Raw genomic sequence first — 17496 nt, 5'->3', positions numbered from 1 at the left:
CGTGCACTTGGAAAGTATCCCGTTTGTGTGTGGAGTTGGCGTTTGCTCCTGTAGTGTGTCTTTGGTCTCAGATTTCCTCGCACTGTAGTGTGTGTTACTCAGCTGTCTGGTAGCACAGTAAGATTAACATATTTATTTACTTTTCTTTTTTTCCCATTTAGAATCACTTGAAATTATATCTACAGCAGCGAGCCATTCTAATAGTGCAATAAGAAAAATGGTAAGTGGTTTTCAGAGGAGACAGGAATCTGACAGTTAGGTAATTGTCCTCTCTGTAGGTCTGGACCAAAATGAATTGATGCAGATGAACAGAAAAGATTGTTTACAAAATGTTTAGTGTTATCTGAAATAACCCTCTCCCCTCTTCTCCCAGGTTTCAGTTTGCTCAGAACTGACAGTTTATATCAAAATTTATGCTTACTCTCAATCCCTGCTGAACTATCTAGATATTAGCTAAGGTCATTGTATTATTAAAGCCTCTAAGGTAAAACTACCTTATATTTGTTCTTCCTGTATTTTGTTTTGATTTCCTAGGAGAAACTAAAGAAACTCTTAGAGATTTATGAAATGTTGGGAGAAGAAGAAGACATAGTAAACCCTTCAAATGAACTAATAAAAGAAGGACAGATCCTCAAACTAGCTGCTCGGAACACATCAGCACAAGAACGCTACCTTTTCTTAGTGAGTATTGTAGTGTGAGCTGGTCCCGAAACAGTAATTCAAACACTATTACATCCATCCTGGAGAAGCAGGCCGCTTACTTGCTCACCGAAGCGATTGTATTAACCTGATTCAATCAGCACCAAGGATTCCACCTACGGGAATGTCCTTACGAACTGAAACCTGCTCTGTCAAGGACACAAATCTCATTTTAAAGTGTTCTTCTAGAGTTTTTCTGTACTTACCATATGTAGTTTACTTCACTAACACACACTGAAGACAGTTTAACCCTTCCACGATGATCATAACCGTCAGTGTGTCTGTGGGGTGTGGTCTGCTTTCTGAAATCCTTTTCTTGGTTCAGATTCTCTCTTTCCTTTCATTCTCATAGGCTCGTAGGTCCCATTTCCTGAATATTTTGCTGGCGTGCTAATTCAACAACAGTTCTCTTCCCGATCCTCTCTCATCACAACTTTTAATCTCTGTAGTTTGAAGGAATATATAGGCAAGGTTGTAAAACTTGTGCCTTAAAGTACAAGCTGACTACATAGTTCGTTTTCACTGTAGTCAGTCCCTTTACTTCCTGGAAATGACTTTAGGTTTGGGGCTTATCTCAAATGTAAGTGCTTCCTGGGGCATCCAGCTGTTCTGTTTTTAGTCTCTGTTAATTCCAGTTCCTTTCTCTATTTAATAATGTGATTGTTGTTATGGGCAGAGAAGCAGACACACATTGGTAAAAAGGCTGCCCAGTGACTGGCACACACACAGTACATTCTCAGAAGGTTACTCACATCTAACTGGGCTGCTGCCAGGCAGGCATCCCACCAACCGTAATACGAGTTGTCACTGGGGGCTGAGAGGTTTCTGTTGTCTAGTCACAGCCTCCCTTGAAAGGAAAACGTATAGGAACTCACTGTCATGCAGAAGGGTGTTGAGCATCTCCCATTCTTTATAAAGAACACTTAGCCACCATCTGACCCAGCAGTGCTGCTCTAAGTGTTTATAATGCAAGAAAATTGAAGACATGTCTACACAAAACTTGTACTATGGATGCAAAATTATTCATATAGCCAAAAATTGGAAACGACCTAAATGTCCATCACCTGATGAATGGGTAAACAAAATGTGGTGTATCTACACAATGGAATATTACATGGTGATAAAAAGGGAATGAAATACTGATACATGCCACATGGATGAACTTTGAAAACATTGTGTCAAGTGAAAGAAGCCATCCATGAATGGCCACACTGTGGGATTCCATATCTGTGAAGCCCACAAAACAGTCAGGGAATAGAGGCAGGATGCAAGCAGTGGTTGACCTGAGCTGGTGGAGAGGAGGAAATGGGTATAGGGTTTCCATGTAAAGTCATGAAATGTTCTGGAGTTCGATAGCAATGATGGTTCCACAGTTTACAACTGTACTAAATTCTGTGGTGTCTGAAGTAGATCTCAATAACTTAAAAAATGTATAGCTACTGTTTAAATTAAGTATTACAATTTTCATGTGAACTCAGCAGAAGAGCTTCACCAGTCAGGTTGCACAGAGAGCTAAATATGAACGAAGGGCTTGTGATGTCAGAAGTCTGTGTATTTTGAAGGGTGGGCTTTGTTGTTCAGGTATGGGGAAGCCATTAGATCAAGGGACAGTTGCCACTTAAAAGGCAGTGATATAACCAGAAGGTGGAGACATGCGGCTCCCTGGCGGGGCTGCCCCAGAAAGCAGCAGCCCCAGTCCCAGGCAGAGGGGGCAGCAAGAGGGCCTGAGCTCCAGCTGCAGGTTCTGTAGAAGGAATGGGCCAGGCAGGGTAAGCAGGCCTGGGACTCGCTGGTCTACGTGATTTCGTCAGGCCCCAGGGCAGAGGGGCGGGTGGCTGATCCCTGGCCCTGGAGGGATCGGGACAGGGGGTGCTGCCCCAGAGCACAAGAGCGCAGTAAAGGAGGCGTTGGGTGGAGGCTCCGGATCCGCTCCTGTCCCTACGAAAGGCCTACTTACAGGGGAGTCATTTACCAACGTTAGGAACCAGGGAGCCCTGGGGGGGACAGGTCATCCAGAGTCGGCGGCAAAGATGTCAGAGCGTCAGCACTACAGACTAAAAAGACACGTTTAACACCCCATTCTGGGCAGAATGCCAGGGAGTCAGCATCGTCCTTTGGTCTTTGCTGAGCTGCTTAATTTCTTTTCCCCTCTTCTGTGTTAGTGTTAGAGTTTCTGTAGGTGAGCTTTTAGCTCTGTGTCTAACTCCAATGGATTGCACTGGTTTTATTTTCACATTTGGGGATCGTTCTGGAAATAGTTTTGGGTTGAATACCTTCCTGCAGAACCACATTAAGCAGCTCTGCAGAGGGCGGATGGCAAAGATCCTTGAGGGGCGGGGTGCAGCGCCAGCGGCGTTCAGGAAGGGGCCCATCGTGTCCCAGTTATTATAAGCTATCAAACACACCACGCTGTTGCCTCCCGGGAGAGTGGGTCAGATGGCAGGAATTTTAGGAAAGCCACATTCATGTTTTGAAAGATCCAAAAGCGTTTCCTGTAGGGCTCATTCTTTGAACCCCGTCCTCTTAGTGCTGTGTGTTCCTGTCCCAAAGGCGCTCCTCTCACCAGCACGCTTTTGTTCCCATAGAACACCTTGTTTTTTAATGTAGAAACTTCAGAAGTGCCATTTTTATTTTCCTTTCTCTTTAAAAGAAAATAAGGACTAGTTTTCTGTTTCCTACTTTGGGGGTAATACATTTGTGTGCATCATATATTTTTTAGAATCTGATTTCAGCTTTCAAATGATCTTACATGTTTGCATATAGCGATGTAAGGTACTCTGCTAAGTAAATAACCCTACCTGGCCCCTGAGAGCTAAAAAAACAATCAGATGATCCTGTAGAATAACCCAAGAAGTTTCATTCTTGGCCTTTTGGACTTCTATTCCCTATTTCCTTGTGGTTTGACAGATTGAGATTTTTTTTTTTTCCCCTTGATTTATTTGCATGTTGACTACAGACCAGGCACTGGAAAATTTTCTCCAAGAGTATACTGTTGCCTTTTAAAGCAAACTTCAATGAAGCTGTCACTGGTGAGACATGAAATTGAATTATTCCATTCAAATATATTTTAAGAGACTTGAAATAAATAGTTGAGGAACACTAGAGATCAAAAGTGGGGAGCCTCCCTACGCTTTGAATAAAATTGACACCTGCTTCTAGTTTCGGCACAGCGTAGCACTTCAGAGCTTGCCGTGCCGGCCGGAGATGCTCTGTCAGTAAGGGCTTCTGAGCTGTGGGCCGGGGGGTAAAAAGCAGTCCCTTGCCCTGAAAGGGGAAATTGATCTAATTCGCGCTGCAGTTGCTGCAACTTCCTCTTTTAATACCAGCAGAAGCCCAGAGAGAAGGTGAGGGCGGCTTTGGCCACCCGAGCAAGGTTCACAGGGGGGTCGGAACTAACTCTTTTGCACCTATGGCACCTAGTTCTTTGTAAACAGCATTTCGCATCCCCCGAAGCTCTCACCTCCGTCTGTAGGAAGAGGAAGGCTATTTATTGATTGACATGCGATTGTGCTCTGAGTTATGGAAGGTTAGCACATAGCTCTTGACAATTTCAAGTGTGAAGTCCCACTTGGGAAGAATATAATAGGTGAGATGGAATCCTGAGCGCATGGGAGAGAAAAACATATCGTCCTGAGATATTCTGTCACCTTGTCTGAGCGTGACTACAAAAAGCAAACGCTACCAACTTCTGCATTCCTGGACTTGTGTTTCTATGAAGTAAAAAGACTTTGGTGAACTTTATAAAGGGGACTTGATATAAATGCCAGGTAACATTTCAGGTAGCTCGGAAATGCTGTGCCATCACGCGACGCTGGTCGTTCAGTTTGCGGGAAAATCTCGTTGCTCTCTTGCGCCGGGTCTGTTCTGGTGGTGACTTTGCAGTCCCTGCTGCCCCTACCGCACCATTCACAGCCCCTCCACATCCCCTTCTGAGAAGGCCTTGGGAGAAGAGAGAAACGTTGCTGTGAACAGTCAGCAGTCAGGCTCTTGCCTCAACTAAGCTGGGGCGGGGATGAGAACCTTCCAGGGTGTTTGCAAATCTCTCAACCCCATGTACTGCCATGAGGCTGTGCTTAGCGTCCTTTGAATACAGTGGGCAGTGAAATGATAAGGCGTAGGGCACTGGTGTTCTCTTCTGGCAGTGTAAATGCAAATGTAGTGCTGGAAAGCATCTGATAAAATGCATTCGGTGCCTTTTTATTTCTGTGTTCTCCAGTGTAGAAATGAAATTTATGACACTGGTTACAGGAAGTTGCGAAATGATGTACAAGAAACAACTGATGAGAAATTTGCTTTCAGAATGAGTATAATGAACAGTGTCACTTAGGCTGAAATGTTTTAAATATCCATCAACATCTTTATGCATGTGTAGAGCAAACCAGGGGGCCTGGCAGCACAGGTCATTTTCTCTCATTTAATCCTCTCAGCAACCTATGACTTTTACAGATAACAGTCCTGAGACATGAGAGGTTGCACATGGCAAAAGGTTTTACATCCCCCATTGCTCTTGTCCTAGAAAGTATATGTAACCCTAGAAACAATGTAAGAAACAATAAATATGAAGTAGGAAGGTAAGTATGGACCTCCTTTAGGAATCTGCCTACAAATTAACCCAAATATTAAAGACTTCCATCATCTTGTGTTTTAATATATTCCAAAAATGAATTAAATACCCTCCCCAAGTCATTGATTGGTCCTGATTAGCAGGCACTGTTCATTGTTGACTAGCAATAAGGCGCTATACGTAATTTGATTCAGTTTCAGGCATAAAGGCGTTCATTTTAGAAGTAGATCAAGAAGAGGATATTTAAAGACACTTGCTAAAATTGATGATCCTTTTGTTAATTCATATGATAAATTCTTAAGCAGAATGTGGGCCAGTATAAAAACTTAGTTCTTTATGTAGAGTTAATGCTCTAACCCCACATGTTCTAATGAAATTTAGACTAATAATTTGGCTATTTTTTTAACATTAAATACACTGATAAAAACAATCGCTAAATATTACTCTTTTGCTCTAACAGCTGTTGTAGACTCGTTAAGACACCATTAGAAATTTTGTTATCTAAGGGCTTCAGCTTACATGGTTGAGAACTTTAGTTCCTGGCATGTGGAAGGTCTTTAACAAATCATTTTAAGCAAATTGCAGAATTTAATTGAACTAATTTCCTTAGTAGTACCAGTGGCTTACTCAAATATCCATAAAATGTTACGAACCAACAAAGAGAAATATGTGTTAAAATTTTTAAATACGATACTTTAAAAATCTCAATATAATGCTTAAATAATTTTGCTCCCATAGTAATATGTGATATTCCCTAGAAATTCCTTGAAATTGGTCCAGGGCTACTTTCCCTATTGGCCGCTTTACTCTGTCTTCTTGGTTTCCTGTTCGCTGATACGTGTTCCGCCTCCTTACAGTTCAACAACATGTTGCTATACTGTGTGCCGAGATTCAGCTTGGTGGGCTCCAAGTTCACAGTTCGAACCAGGGTCGGCATTGATGGAATGAAAATCGTAGAGACTCACAATGAGGAGTACCCACACACTTTCCAGGTGTCTGGGAAAGAGAGAACCCTGGAACTGCAAGCCAGGTAAGGGACCCTTCCTACCCCCAGCTTTCCAAAAGCATTGGAATGAATGGTAGGACAGAATAATTCTGGGGATCTTTCCCAGATAAATGCTGTAGACCTCTTGGCAATCTGGTTGGACCTAAGTGGAGAGGTGTAAGCATTTGAAAGGCAGGAATCCTGTCTTCCCTTTAGATTCCTCTGTAGTGCCTAGGATAGTGGTTTTCAGTCAGGAAGCTTTTGGTAAATTCAATTGACTCTCCAGACTGGCAAAGTGCTCAGAGTATGATGCTGCATTCAAGCCACTTTTGAGTCTTGTAGGAAAAGGTTCTTCCCTAACCCTTCCTCTTTCCTTTTGGTCGACAAATGTTACTGACACTTATTATTCCATGTTGGAGCTTTAACTGCCAGTCCTTCAGAGGCTCTGCATTCATGGGACTTAATGGCACTTTGACGGAGAGAATGCTTGGAAAAGGTAATGGTTCTCCTGCCCCAGTTGGAGGATACATGAAGGGAGCCATTTGGGGCCGTAGTGACCTCTAGCAACCAGGACTTCGGGAAGGGGCGGCCCCTTAGGTGCGTCACTGAATGGGAGAGAAGGGGCTGGAGCTCTGGCATCCGTCCCCCAGCGTGATCATGTTTGGAAAGGAAAAGAGCCGCTGCAGCAGAGCTCAGCTGTGTCCTGCAGGGACCTCTGAGACACGGAGCTCTGTCGGGGTTGAAAGGCCCACTTTAGAAAACTGGCATACATTTATCCTGTAAAGATCGAGCATGGTGGAAATGGGAGTTCTCTGGAAGGTCACGGATGTGACCTCAGACTTAACCTCAGGAGGCCAGCTTCCAGCCCCCGCGCTGGCGGTTCTGTACTTAGAATCCACCGGAAGTCAGGGAGCCCTCCTGTCCTTTCTGTTCCTTTGCACCAGTGACGTGCTTCTGCTGCTCAGGTGAATTCATGCCAGATATTTATACCTAGTAACTGAGAAAGAGCTTAAACTTTGGACTTTCAAGAGAGAATAAATGATTCTAGCAGGAATCTTTGCCTGGGAGTAAAGAAATTGGTGAATTACAGTTACAGGAGATGTGGCAGGCTGGGGAAGTTTGCAGAAATAGGCAGTTTCTTGATTTCCCATAGGAAATACATCCAGGGTGTGGCCTTGCCTCGGAGCTGCCGGACAGCAGCTCTCAGGGGCAGATGGTGGCATTTCAAGCATGAGTCGAAACGGCGGAGGACTTGGCTTTGAATGTCGTGGTTTTCCTTCCTCTTGGTGGTGGGTTTGAGCCCCAGCCATCGGACCCGAGAGACGACTGTGTGGTGCCGTGGCTCATAGGCTCCTTGCCCAAGTCCTCCCTGGGTCGCGACTCACTGAGGGGTTGGCCCTGCGACAGGGAGGGCACCTCACTTGTTCTGCCTGCAGGAACCAGCCTACTCCCAAATCTGCAGACCTGAGAGACGCATCTCAGTAGCAAAAGAGATTCTCAGGGTTTCTTGGGTTACCTACGTGGGGTTTCCAGCCCTCCGTTAGCAGGCAGGGCTGTTTTCACTTCAGGGTGGGACTGATTCATGAGGAACTTTCCTGAGTACAGGCAGCCGTCACTTAGTAGAGTTCCAACATGCAGTATTAAAAACATGGTCTTTTATCTTTAGATTTCTTATTCCCCTAATCTTATTCTAGTTATATTTATGAGTATATGGTGAAGATCTGAATTCAGTGATTACTTTTTATCTAGTCCGTAATGACTCTCTCAAGAATGAAGACGCACATTCAAGGTCCCAGAAATGTAGACTGTTAGAGGGATCACTTGGAACCCAAAATTGGGTGTATTTTTGGAGATACTTAGAGGATTCACTACTGTAACTTACTCAGAAAAAGGGTTCTGCTTTTCTTTGTGAACGAATCAGCCTCAAGACTGACCTCTTACACTCCGCTTCCTTTTCCACGTTCAAAAGAATATAAAATATTCTGCTTTATGGAATTTTCTTTCCCAATGGTTTTCTATTGCCGAATGGATGTAAAGGAGTAAAAAAATCTGCCATGACTGAGAAAATAAAACAAAAGTACTGAAGCCAAGTTTCTTTGCACTTTAAAGGCTACCAGCAGCTGGCACATTAACTGTGCTTTCAAAGGCAGTAGCGCTCGTTTTGCGGGGCAGGACCCAAATCCTTAGGAGAAATCTTAATTGAGGGGCAGCAGTAACGCTTCCCCAAGGTTCTTGGTCCAGGGATCCCAGGTGAATGGTAAGCAGAATCTTCCACTTGACAGGCATCAGTTGTAGCAGAATTCCTGGCACATCTCGGGGCTCAATAATAAATCTGGGAAGATGGATGGGGTCCCAGAGCAAAGCTCCTGCAAGACTCAGAGGCACGTGATTCTGGGGGGACCAAGGCCTGTGACACTCAGGCGGGACCTCAGACGTAGCTCTAGCCTACCAAACGTACGCAGCTGCGCAGAGCCCACTCTTCCACACTCTTCAGAAGTTCCTCGACTTGGAGAGCTTATGCAGTCCATGGCTCTTCGAGCAGCTTGTTCTAATACAGTATATGACAGCAGCCAGTCACATAAGCAACCTGCAGGGGAGATGAAATAAGGAAAATCCACCTCAATAGGAAAACGGAACTTGACTACAGTCAAGGAAATTGTTTTCCCAACATAAAATCGTTAAATACTAGGAATGATTCATCTGAAATCTCCTTCCTACAGGAACTTAAAATTTTTGTTTTGCTTTTTCTATAATGGGTTAAGCATGGTATCGCCCGAAGCTTCCTAGCAAAATAAAATTGTTTATCAAAGGAAATGTTAAATAGCTCCCTAAGGTCTTACAAAGATACTTTAGATTCTCGAGGGTAATAGTCATCGTATCTAAGATGGGCTGTGACTAACAGTGGTTAAAAGCCTTGTGTATTTTCATAACGGTGAGTTGGAAGACTAGTTCTTTATTCACTAGAATGCTAGATCTAAGGTTACCTGGTATATACAACTAGATGATGTCTGTTAAACTTAGTGACAGGGCAGTGTATTAATGGAAGCCAAACTTAACTCTCCCCATCAAGAATTATGTGTACCAGCGTAAGTGGAAGGCCTACAGCTTTAAGTATCTATTTGTTCAATTGCTGGAAATTCTGATTAACTTTGATTGTAACTCCTTCCTGGGCATCCCTGCATTTCCAGAAAGTTGGAACAACATTAAAGCATCGTTCTACCCACCAGGTGCAATTCATTAATGTTCTCTGCACTCACTCGAATTTTGTTTTGTTTTAGTTCTGAGCAAGACAAAGAAGAATGGATCAAGGTAAACCTGATTCCTATTTTCATTGTCATTTTTTGGTAACCTCTGTAAGTGTACACCAACGTGTACATGATATAGTCATCAGAACAAGGTCATTTAATCTTTAAGGTGATTCCTATCACAGATACTTGTTTAATTAAGTATTTTCATTAATTTGCAAGTTATACTCTAATGTGTGCTTTGGATCTCATATTTCAGGCCCTTCAAGAGACTATTGATGCTTTCCATCAGAGGCACGAAACCTTCAGAAACGCAATTGCAAAGGATAACGACATTCACTCAGAGGTTTCTGTAAGTTGAATTAAATCCTTAACTTTCGGCTCTTTGCCCTTTGCAGGTACAGAGGATCTCTCTGGTCCTTTTGTTATCCAGTCTTTTCTCTTTGCAATGCCAGGACTGGCTTAAATTTAGATGGTCTCTTTCCTTCAGAAATGAAGACGGGAGCGAGTGCCTTCTCGTGCTGCTTAAACTTCTTTGAAGCTTCTATTTCTGTTCCTGGGTCTTGTATTGCAAAGCATGATGTGAGCAATGTTGTTAAAGGGCTTTTTTAAAAATAAGTAAGTAAAAGGAAATGACAGGTTTTTTTTCTATTAAAACTGAATCTCTTCCTTTTTAGACTGCCGAGCTAGGGAAAAGAGCCCCACGGTGGATCCGAGATAATGAAGTAACGATGTGTATGAAATGCAGGGAGTCCTTCAACGCGCTGACGAGGAGGCGACATCACTGTCGAGCGTGTGGATACGTGAGTGAGGCTCCTGGTCCTTACGGTTGTTGGTAACAACGGAGTGTTGTTAAATCATCAACTGGGCGGGGGGGGATGATTCTGTGAATCGCTTAACTGATGAGCTTGTTTTGATGGCAACTGTAACTATGTGCAAGCACTGTGCCGGGTCCGGGAGAAAAGCAGCCAGGAGAACAGTGCCCAGCTGTGCTCACACAGCTTACGCACCAACAGAGAAAGCAGACCAAAGCCGAGCATTTCTGATTACTACAAGTGCAATCAGGAAGCAATCACAAAGTTAAACTAGAGAATAATAGTAATGGAGGAGGATTTGGAATCATGTTACTTGGCAAAATAAAGACCTGAGGGGTTGGTATTTAAGCTGATGCCTAAGACATGAGAAACAGCAAACTAACCATGAGAAGGGCGGCACGAAGGGCGTCCAGGCCGCGGGTCGGTCTGCGTGGCAGAAGCCCTGAGGAAGAAAAGAGCTGGGTCTGTTCTTGAGACGGCCGGAGCCTAGCGATGGAGGGGAAGTGAGGCCCAGCGACAGAGAAACGGCACCCAGAGGAGCCGACGTCCCTGAGGAAACGGATGGAACCGAAGTGGAGGTAGAGGCTGTTGCTGGGGAAGTTCGGGCTCTCCGTGTGACGGAGGAAGAAGGAGAAGATGTGTGCAGGTGTGGGGGCGGGGGGTGAGTGGGCGGTGGGACGTCTTCGGTCTGATGATATTTTCACTGAAGTGTGAGGCAGTCATCAGCTAAAAGTGAAGGGGAGGGAAGAAGAAGTGTTGGAGGAGGTTCGAGGTAGAGGGCAAAGTATCAAATGGTTGCCTGTAGGCAGGGACAGGTGCGTGTCCCAGAGAAACAAAGACGGCCTGCTGGGCACCTTAGAGATTTATGGTTATAAATTTAAAAGGACACACTGGTCCATTTAATAGCCATCTTAGTTCTCTAACAAAATGTAACAGCTCAAGCCAAAGAAGGGAGAAGACAGGGTTCAGCAGTCGAGTTGGTGCATGTGGAAGCCATGAGGGGAGGTACAAAGCATGAAGTGAAGCTAGAGAGACGTAACAGCAGGTGTCGGAGGGCCTTGCGCACCAGACTGAAGATGAATTCTTTTCTTCGAAAAAGCAACAAATAGATTGGGAGTGGGGTGGGCGTTGCAGTGCCATGATGTGATACACCTCGGTGTGCAAATACATTATTATTGGCTTAAGTAACAACCCTTTCAGACCTTCTAGATTATTCTCCATGCAGATCTCTTCTTGTCCTTTCTCTGAGTTTTGGCTCAGTGAGACAGTTTTGTCATCAGAATTAGATTGATAGCAAACATCTTTTTTTTCTTTCTTTCAGGATAAGGTATTTTTTAATCCACCATTGGGTTTGCTTGAAATGAATGCAGGTGTTGACATGCTTGCAGAAAAAAAGACAAAACAAAACGGTGTTTGAATGTGGATGTTCAAAATACTGTGAGATGTTTTGAGAGCAAATATTAGTTGATATGAATCTGCAGCTACAGACATGTGTAGTTCTCAATCTTAGAATAATTTCATTGTAACTGTGAGGAAACAATGAAAAGCTTTTTATCATGAATCTTAACGTGCTGTGAAATGAAACCAAAAGTTTTACTAATATTTATATTTCTTAAATATAATTTGTCCACTGTAAATTGGGGAAAAAATGTCCCTCTACAAGCAAGAAAATCATTTCTTTTAAACTGGAAGGTGTTTTTTTAAACAACTATCCTTTAGTAATTAGAAAAAATTCTATTCACTAAGACATAGTATGCATTTGCATTGTGGTCATTCATTCACTGACAGTCCGTAGGTGTTTACTGCATCCCTGGTGAGCAGTGTACGCAAGGGCACTGGCACAGAGCTTAGAGCCTCATGAGGCCAGGAACGTCAATCGAATAATCACACAAGTATATGATCAGAACTGTAATCAGTGCGTGGAAAAAAAGGGCAGGGAGCTTCAGGAGCAGAGGGGCAAGAGATAAGCGCTCTCTCCTGGGAGGTGGAGGGGTCCGCCTAGAGGAAACAAAATTTGAGTCAACCTCTGAAAGGTGAACACAGTTCAGTCGCAGAGCAGAGGTGGGCGCGGGAGGGGGCCTCGCGCCTTGAGGCCGGTGAGGGCACAGAGGAAGAACAGTGAGTGGGCGTCGTGCGGGGCTCTCCAGGCCATGCTGGAGGATTTGTAATTTATCCAAGAGCAAAGGGAAGGCTTGGAGGATTTTCCATAGAGGAGAAACAGGTCAGCGTTTTTAGGAGAGCATTTGGTGCTCTTTGGAAAGCAGCTTGGAGGGATGTAAGGGTAGAGGCCGGAGGCCAGTATGAATGCAAACCAGCAGTTGTGAGGCTGTAATAGTCCAAACTAGGACCCTGAGAGTTTGGGCTTGGGTCATTACCAGGACGGTGTAGAAAGATGGGCAGGTTGAAAACAATTCCAGGAGGTAAAATCAGCAGGACTTTGTACTAGAGTGACTCTATGGGCTGAGATAGAAAGAGGAGTCGGGGAGGACTCCTAGGCGTCCGACTTGCTGTGGCTGGCTGGACGGCTGTGCTGCTTCCCAGGAGGGAGGCCTCGGAGGGGGAAGCAGGTGGGGCCGGATAAGCAGAGAGCCGAGGGCACGGAAGGTCTGAGTTCGTTTGGGGAGGATATTGATGAAACATCCAAACATTTGAAGAGTAAAGATGTGCACCAAGCCCTGGAAGATCTACCTTTAGAGGCCAGGAAAGAAAGGGCGAGCAAGCAGAGCCCGTCACGCACAGCATCATACCACCAGGAGAAAGACTGACGTTCATGAGGGTGCTCTTAGTCTGATGGAAATTTGCCTTTTGTATTTAACTCTTTCTCATTTATTATTACTACGATGACTGTTACTTAAATCTTACCGTTCTTCCTTAAAAATATGATTATTCATGTTTCATTATCTTTTTAAATTGAAGGTGGTTTGTTGGAAGTGTTCCGATTACAAAGCTCAACTTGAGTATGATGGTGGCAAATTGAGCAAAGTTTGTAGAGACTGTTACCAAATAATAAGTGGATTCACAGACAGTGAAGAAAAGAAAAGAAAAGGAATTTTGGAGGTATGAAAATGATGGGTGACATTTCAGGTTTTCTTTCAAGGATCATGGGATTGTTTTTTAACCCCAAAGAATACAAATACCATATTTTGTTACTTCTCTTAGTATTTAACAGTTTGGAAAATGATGGGCAAGATTCATACTTCTGTTCTATGTTGCTGAATTTGGAGCCCATACTTAGCTGTGTACAAACAAGAAGGGCAGTGCTATGATAAATGAACATGCATTTGAGGGTGCAATACATTGACTTCTATAAAGGTAGCAATTGTCATATATTCAGTTAATTGTCATCTCTTCTAATGCCCAAATTATTATAGTATAGTTTTTAATAGGAAAACTTCTCTCTCGGTTTCCTCTTCTTGACTTTGAAAACCACTGCATGAAATTATTAAAATTCAGATTAAAGTATTCCTTCGTTACCTGAATGGCTAGCTCTTCCAACTTATTGCATTAAAAGCATCATTTAGTAGCACATGACAATAATCTGATAAATACATTGAAATCTTATTGAAATGTCTCGCATGTGAATTTGACTTTTGTTTTAGAGTAAATTCAGACCCGTAAGCCTAGGAAATATAATGCAACTTATATCTGAAATGAGGTTCATACTCAGATATTAACAACATAAGGAATAAATTATATTACAAGGGCTTTGTGGCAGAAAGTCCAACAGAGCCTGGAGTCTGTGAAAAATAGATTCAGGGTTAAAATTCTGTGTATCTAAAGTCACAGACATACTTGGTTTATTAAGAATTTCTATGCTTTATTAAGAACTGATGAGTGTTTATTGAGCATCTATGCTGTATAAGCATACAAAAGTCAGTTCTGTTGTCTGAAAAAGGATCACAAACTTCATGTAAGGGTCCATTTAAGATTAAAGTATAGGCCCACAAGCTCAGAGTAAAAACTGAATTCTTCTACAGTACAGACCAAGCGGGGCTTCCTTGAGCGGAAAGGGTGGCAAGACAAGCTTCTCTGGCTCCTAGGAACACAGCCTCAAAACTGAAGAATGGCAGCTGATGACTGGCGTAATGTAGAGAGTCAAATAACTTGTTTTAAGGGGTGAGTTTCAGGCTGTGTCTGTGAAATAAAAATCTCTAGGTGGTTTTCTAGAAAAACCTATACTTACCATGTTAACACACTTTAGCAAATAAATATATAATGTGAAGTCCATTAATAAAAGATAAGTATGTATGTGTGCGTATGCACACACACGCACATCTGAAACCTGGTTTGTGCCAACTAGTTTGTTATGCAGTCTAGACCAGGGGTCAACAAACTTACCTGCGAAGGGCCAAAGAGAAACTATTTTATTACTCTTTGTAGGCCAAGAGGTAAAACTTAGAATATTACTTTTATAAAATGAGAGAAAACTAATTTTCACTAATTTTTATTGACAAATTCAAAATACAATGTAGTATTATTTTTTATAATATGGTAATACAAAGAATGGAATTCTTTGGGGAGTGGGAGATAACATTTCTCTTAACTGGAGTCCGAAGTTAGTGTCCCTGTCATCAGATCGGTTTTAAATGTTCAACTCTAAAAACTGTTCTCAGCTCACAGACTGTACAAAAACAGGCGGTAGGCTGGCAGGCCATAGTCTGCTGACCACTAAGGCCTCTTAAAGTGTCTGATGGGGGAGGAGCCAGTTGTATTTCCAAACTATCATAGCTGACTGTTTTGCACGATCATGTTTTGGGGAGTCATCAGTAAGTCACATTGCTTTAAAAGTTGCTAAGTGCTTCCCGGGGCTCTCCGTGCTCCGCGTGAACTGCTAACAGAACTGTCTGCAAACAAGTGCTGTTCCGGGGACCGTGCTGAGCTCCAGCACCCGAGGACTCGAGCAGTAGGAAATGGAAGTGGACCCATTGCTTTCCATATGTGTATAATAAAACCACCACTTAGTTTTGTTCCTTTTTTTAGCCAGTGATTTATACAGTGGGCAAAGCAGAGAACCATAAATGGCTCTACAAAGGGTTATTCCAGTTTTTTAAGCTTTTAAATTATCTCAGATTCCAGGACAAAGCTGACAGTACTTACCTTTTGGCCGTTGCCTTCTTACACAGTGGAAGTTGGGACAGCGTGGTGCTTAAAGGGTCAGCCCCCGTATCCAGACCCAGTCCTAGCATGCCAGCTCTAGGCTGGGTGATCCTGTGAAAGCTAGTTCACCTCTGAACCTCATAGATCATGAAAGTAGTAACTTCTCAGTGTTGGCATGAGGATGAGTGAATGAAATAATACATGTAGTGAACTAAGAAATGTACCTGTGTAGTAAGCAGCAGTAAATGCTTTATTTACATTCAGTGTCTAGTAATAGAGTTAGAATTGCCTTACACATTTTCCCATGCTAGTCATAGGTCTAGATGAGTGTTTAAATAATAATTGCCAGTGAACCTTTTTTGGCAATCCAAAGAGACATTTTATATAAACACACTGCACTTTGTGAATGTGCCCTTAAGTTGATTTGCTTCTCTGTCTGGCTCATTTGTACTCATCCTCTTTCTCTCTCTCTCCCCATCATATCCTTCTAGATTGAATCAGCAGAAGTGTCTGGGAACAGTGTGGTCTGCAGCTTTCTTCAGTATACGGAGAAGTCAAAACCTTGGCAGAAAGCTTGGTGTGTGATCCCCAAACAGGACCCCCTGGTGCTGTACATGTACGGCGCCCCCCAGGTATCTAAGCTGCATTTTTCTGAAGGGATGGAGGTCATGGAGGCAGGAGGCTAGTAGGCACTGCACTTGGAACCCTTCCGTTGCTCAGTTACAGAACGAGAGAGCTGAGTGTCACTGTTTCATGACAATTGAAAAGTATTAAGTCCAGACTTATCAGGCATTACGCTAAGTGAAATAAGTCAGAGAAAGACAAATACCATATGATTCCACTTATATGTGGAATTTAAAGTACAGAACAAAACAGAAATAGACTCATCAACACACAGCACAGACAGGTGGTTGCTATGGGGGATGTGGGGACAGGTGGCAGAGGGGATAAAAAGGTACAAACTTCCAATTACAAAATAAATGAGCCACAGGGATGAAAGTACAGCATAGGGAATATAATCAATAATGTTGTGATATCTTTATATGACGACACATGGTCACATAGCCACGGTAAACATTTAATAACATACATAACTGTCAAATCTGTGTTCCTCTGAAACCAGTATAATACTGTATAGCAACTAAACTTCAGTTGTTAAAAAAGTATGTGCGATTTAAATATATTTTCATGAAAATTAAAGAAATGCAAAAATAAAATTTATTTTTAAGTTAAAGAAAGAAAAGTAATCACTAAAATTCAACTTCATTGAAACCAGCTGATTCCTTCTATAGCCAATAATCCCTTCACCTTGTGCATCATTTGCCCCCCTCTCTCCTTCCCATGCAGGGGGTTGAGGAAAGTGAGTTGAACTAGGAAAAAGCATGAGAAGCCGGGCAGGGGGGTGGCGGTGGGAGTGAAGCGTGGGAGAGGCGAGGAGGGGGAGGAAATGACAGTAAGCCTTTTTTTCCTTCTTTCTCTGAATGGATGGATACCTGAGTAAGAAAGGAATTTTGGAGGAAGGGGAATTCAAGTCAACCTTGGGTCAGCATTTATTCAGTAACAGTATTTTGAGAACCACGTGTGCATGGATCTGAGCTGAATCTCTGGGAAGCGCAGACGTGCAATGCCGGGTTTAGCTTCTAACCAGAGCAGCACCAGGCACTGTGGATTGTATTGAGCTTGCTTAACACTTAAACCAACTGTGTGTTACCTGGAAACACGTAAAACGTTAAATGTATCTGCTTTGTTTTAGCCCGTATCTACATTAAGGGGTAGTAAAACTTCATTTTGGAAAGAGACTAAAAATGCCAACATATAATGTATTTTATTCTGTTTTATCTTCTTTCCTATAACTTTTCCTGTCCACAAATCGATGCATAAAAGAATGAATCACCAAATAAAACTGTATTTGGTAATGGAATCATCGTTGACATTTGCTAGTTTTACACAATCAGATGACGATTATTTTGTTCTCATTTTCACCTGAATGAAGAGCTGGGTGGGCTCCCTCCCTCACAGAGAGGAGGTGCAGGGTCAGTGAGTCCTGGCTCAGTCCTGGCTCAGAGGTGTCAGTTCTCATTCATTCATTCA

The 17496-nt window shown here is 43.0% G+C and overlaps 1 protein-coding gene across 8 annotated transcripts in view; it reads left to right on the top strand.

Moving 5' to 3' along the window:
- Nucleotides 1-17496, top strand: part of FGD4 (FYVE, RhoGEF and PH domain containing 4) — a 179641-nt gene that overhangs the window by 148661 nt on the left and 13484 nt on the right. For all 8 annotated transcript variants that reach the window (XM_073223336.1, XM_073223334.1, XM_073223335.1 and 5 more), the window contains 8 exons: nucleotides 162-220; nucleotides 535-681; nucleotides 6121-6293; nucleotides 9527-9557; nucleotides 9753-9845; nucleotides 10171-10296; nucleotides 13225-13365; nucleotides 15897-16037. In XM_073223336.1, coding sequence (XP_073079437.1) covers nucleotides 162-220; nucleotides 535-681; nucleotides 6121-6293; nucleotides 9527-9557; nucleotides 9753-9845; nucleotides 10171-10296; nucleotides 13225-13365; nucleotides 15897-16037 — 911 coding nt within the window. The remainder of the gene's footprint in view (nucleotides 1-161; nucleotides 221-534; nucleotides 682-6120; nucleotides 6294-9526; nucleotides 9558-9752; nucleotides 9846-10170; nucleotides 10297-13224; nucleotides 13366-15896; nucleotides 16038-17496) is intronic.

Source organism: Manis javanica, chromosome 15, assembly GCF_040802235.1.
Source record: "Manis javanica isolate MJ-LG chromosome 15, MJ_LKY, whole genome shotgun sequence".
Classification (NCBI taxonomy): domain Eukaryota; kingdom Metazoa; phylum Chordata; class Mammalia; order Pholidota; family Manidae; genus Manis; species Manis javanica.
This window is presented reverse-complemented; position numbering and strand designations above follow the sequence as displayed.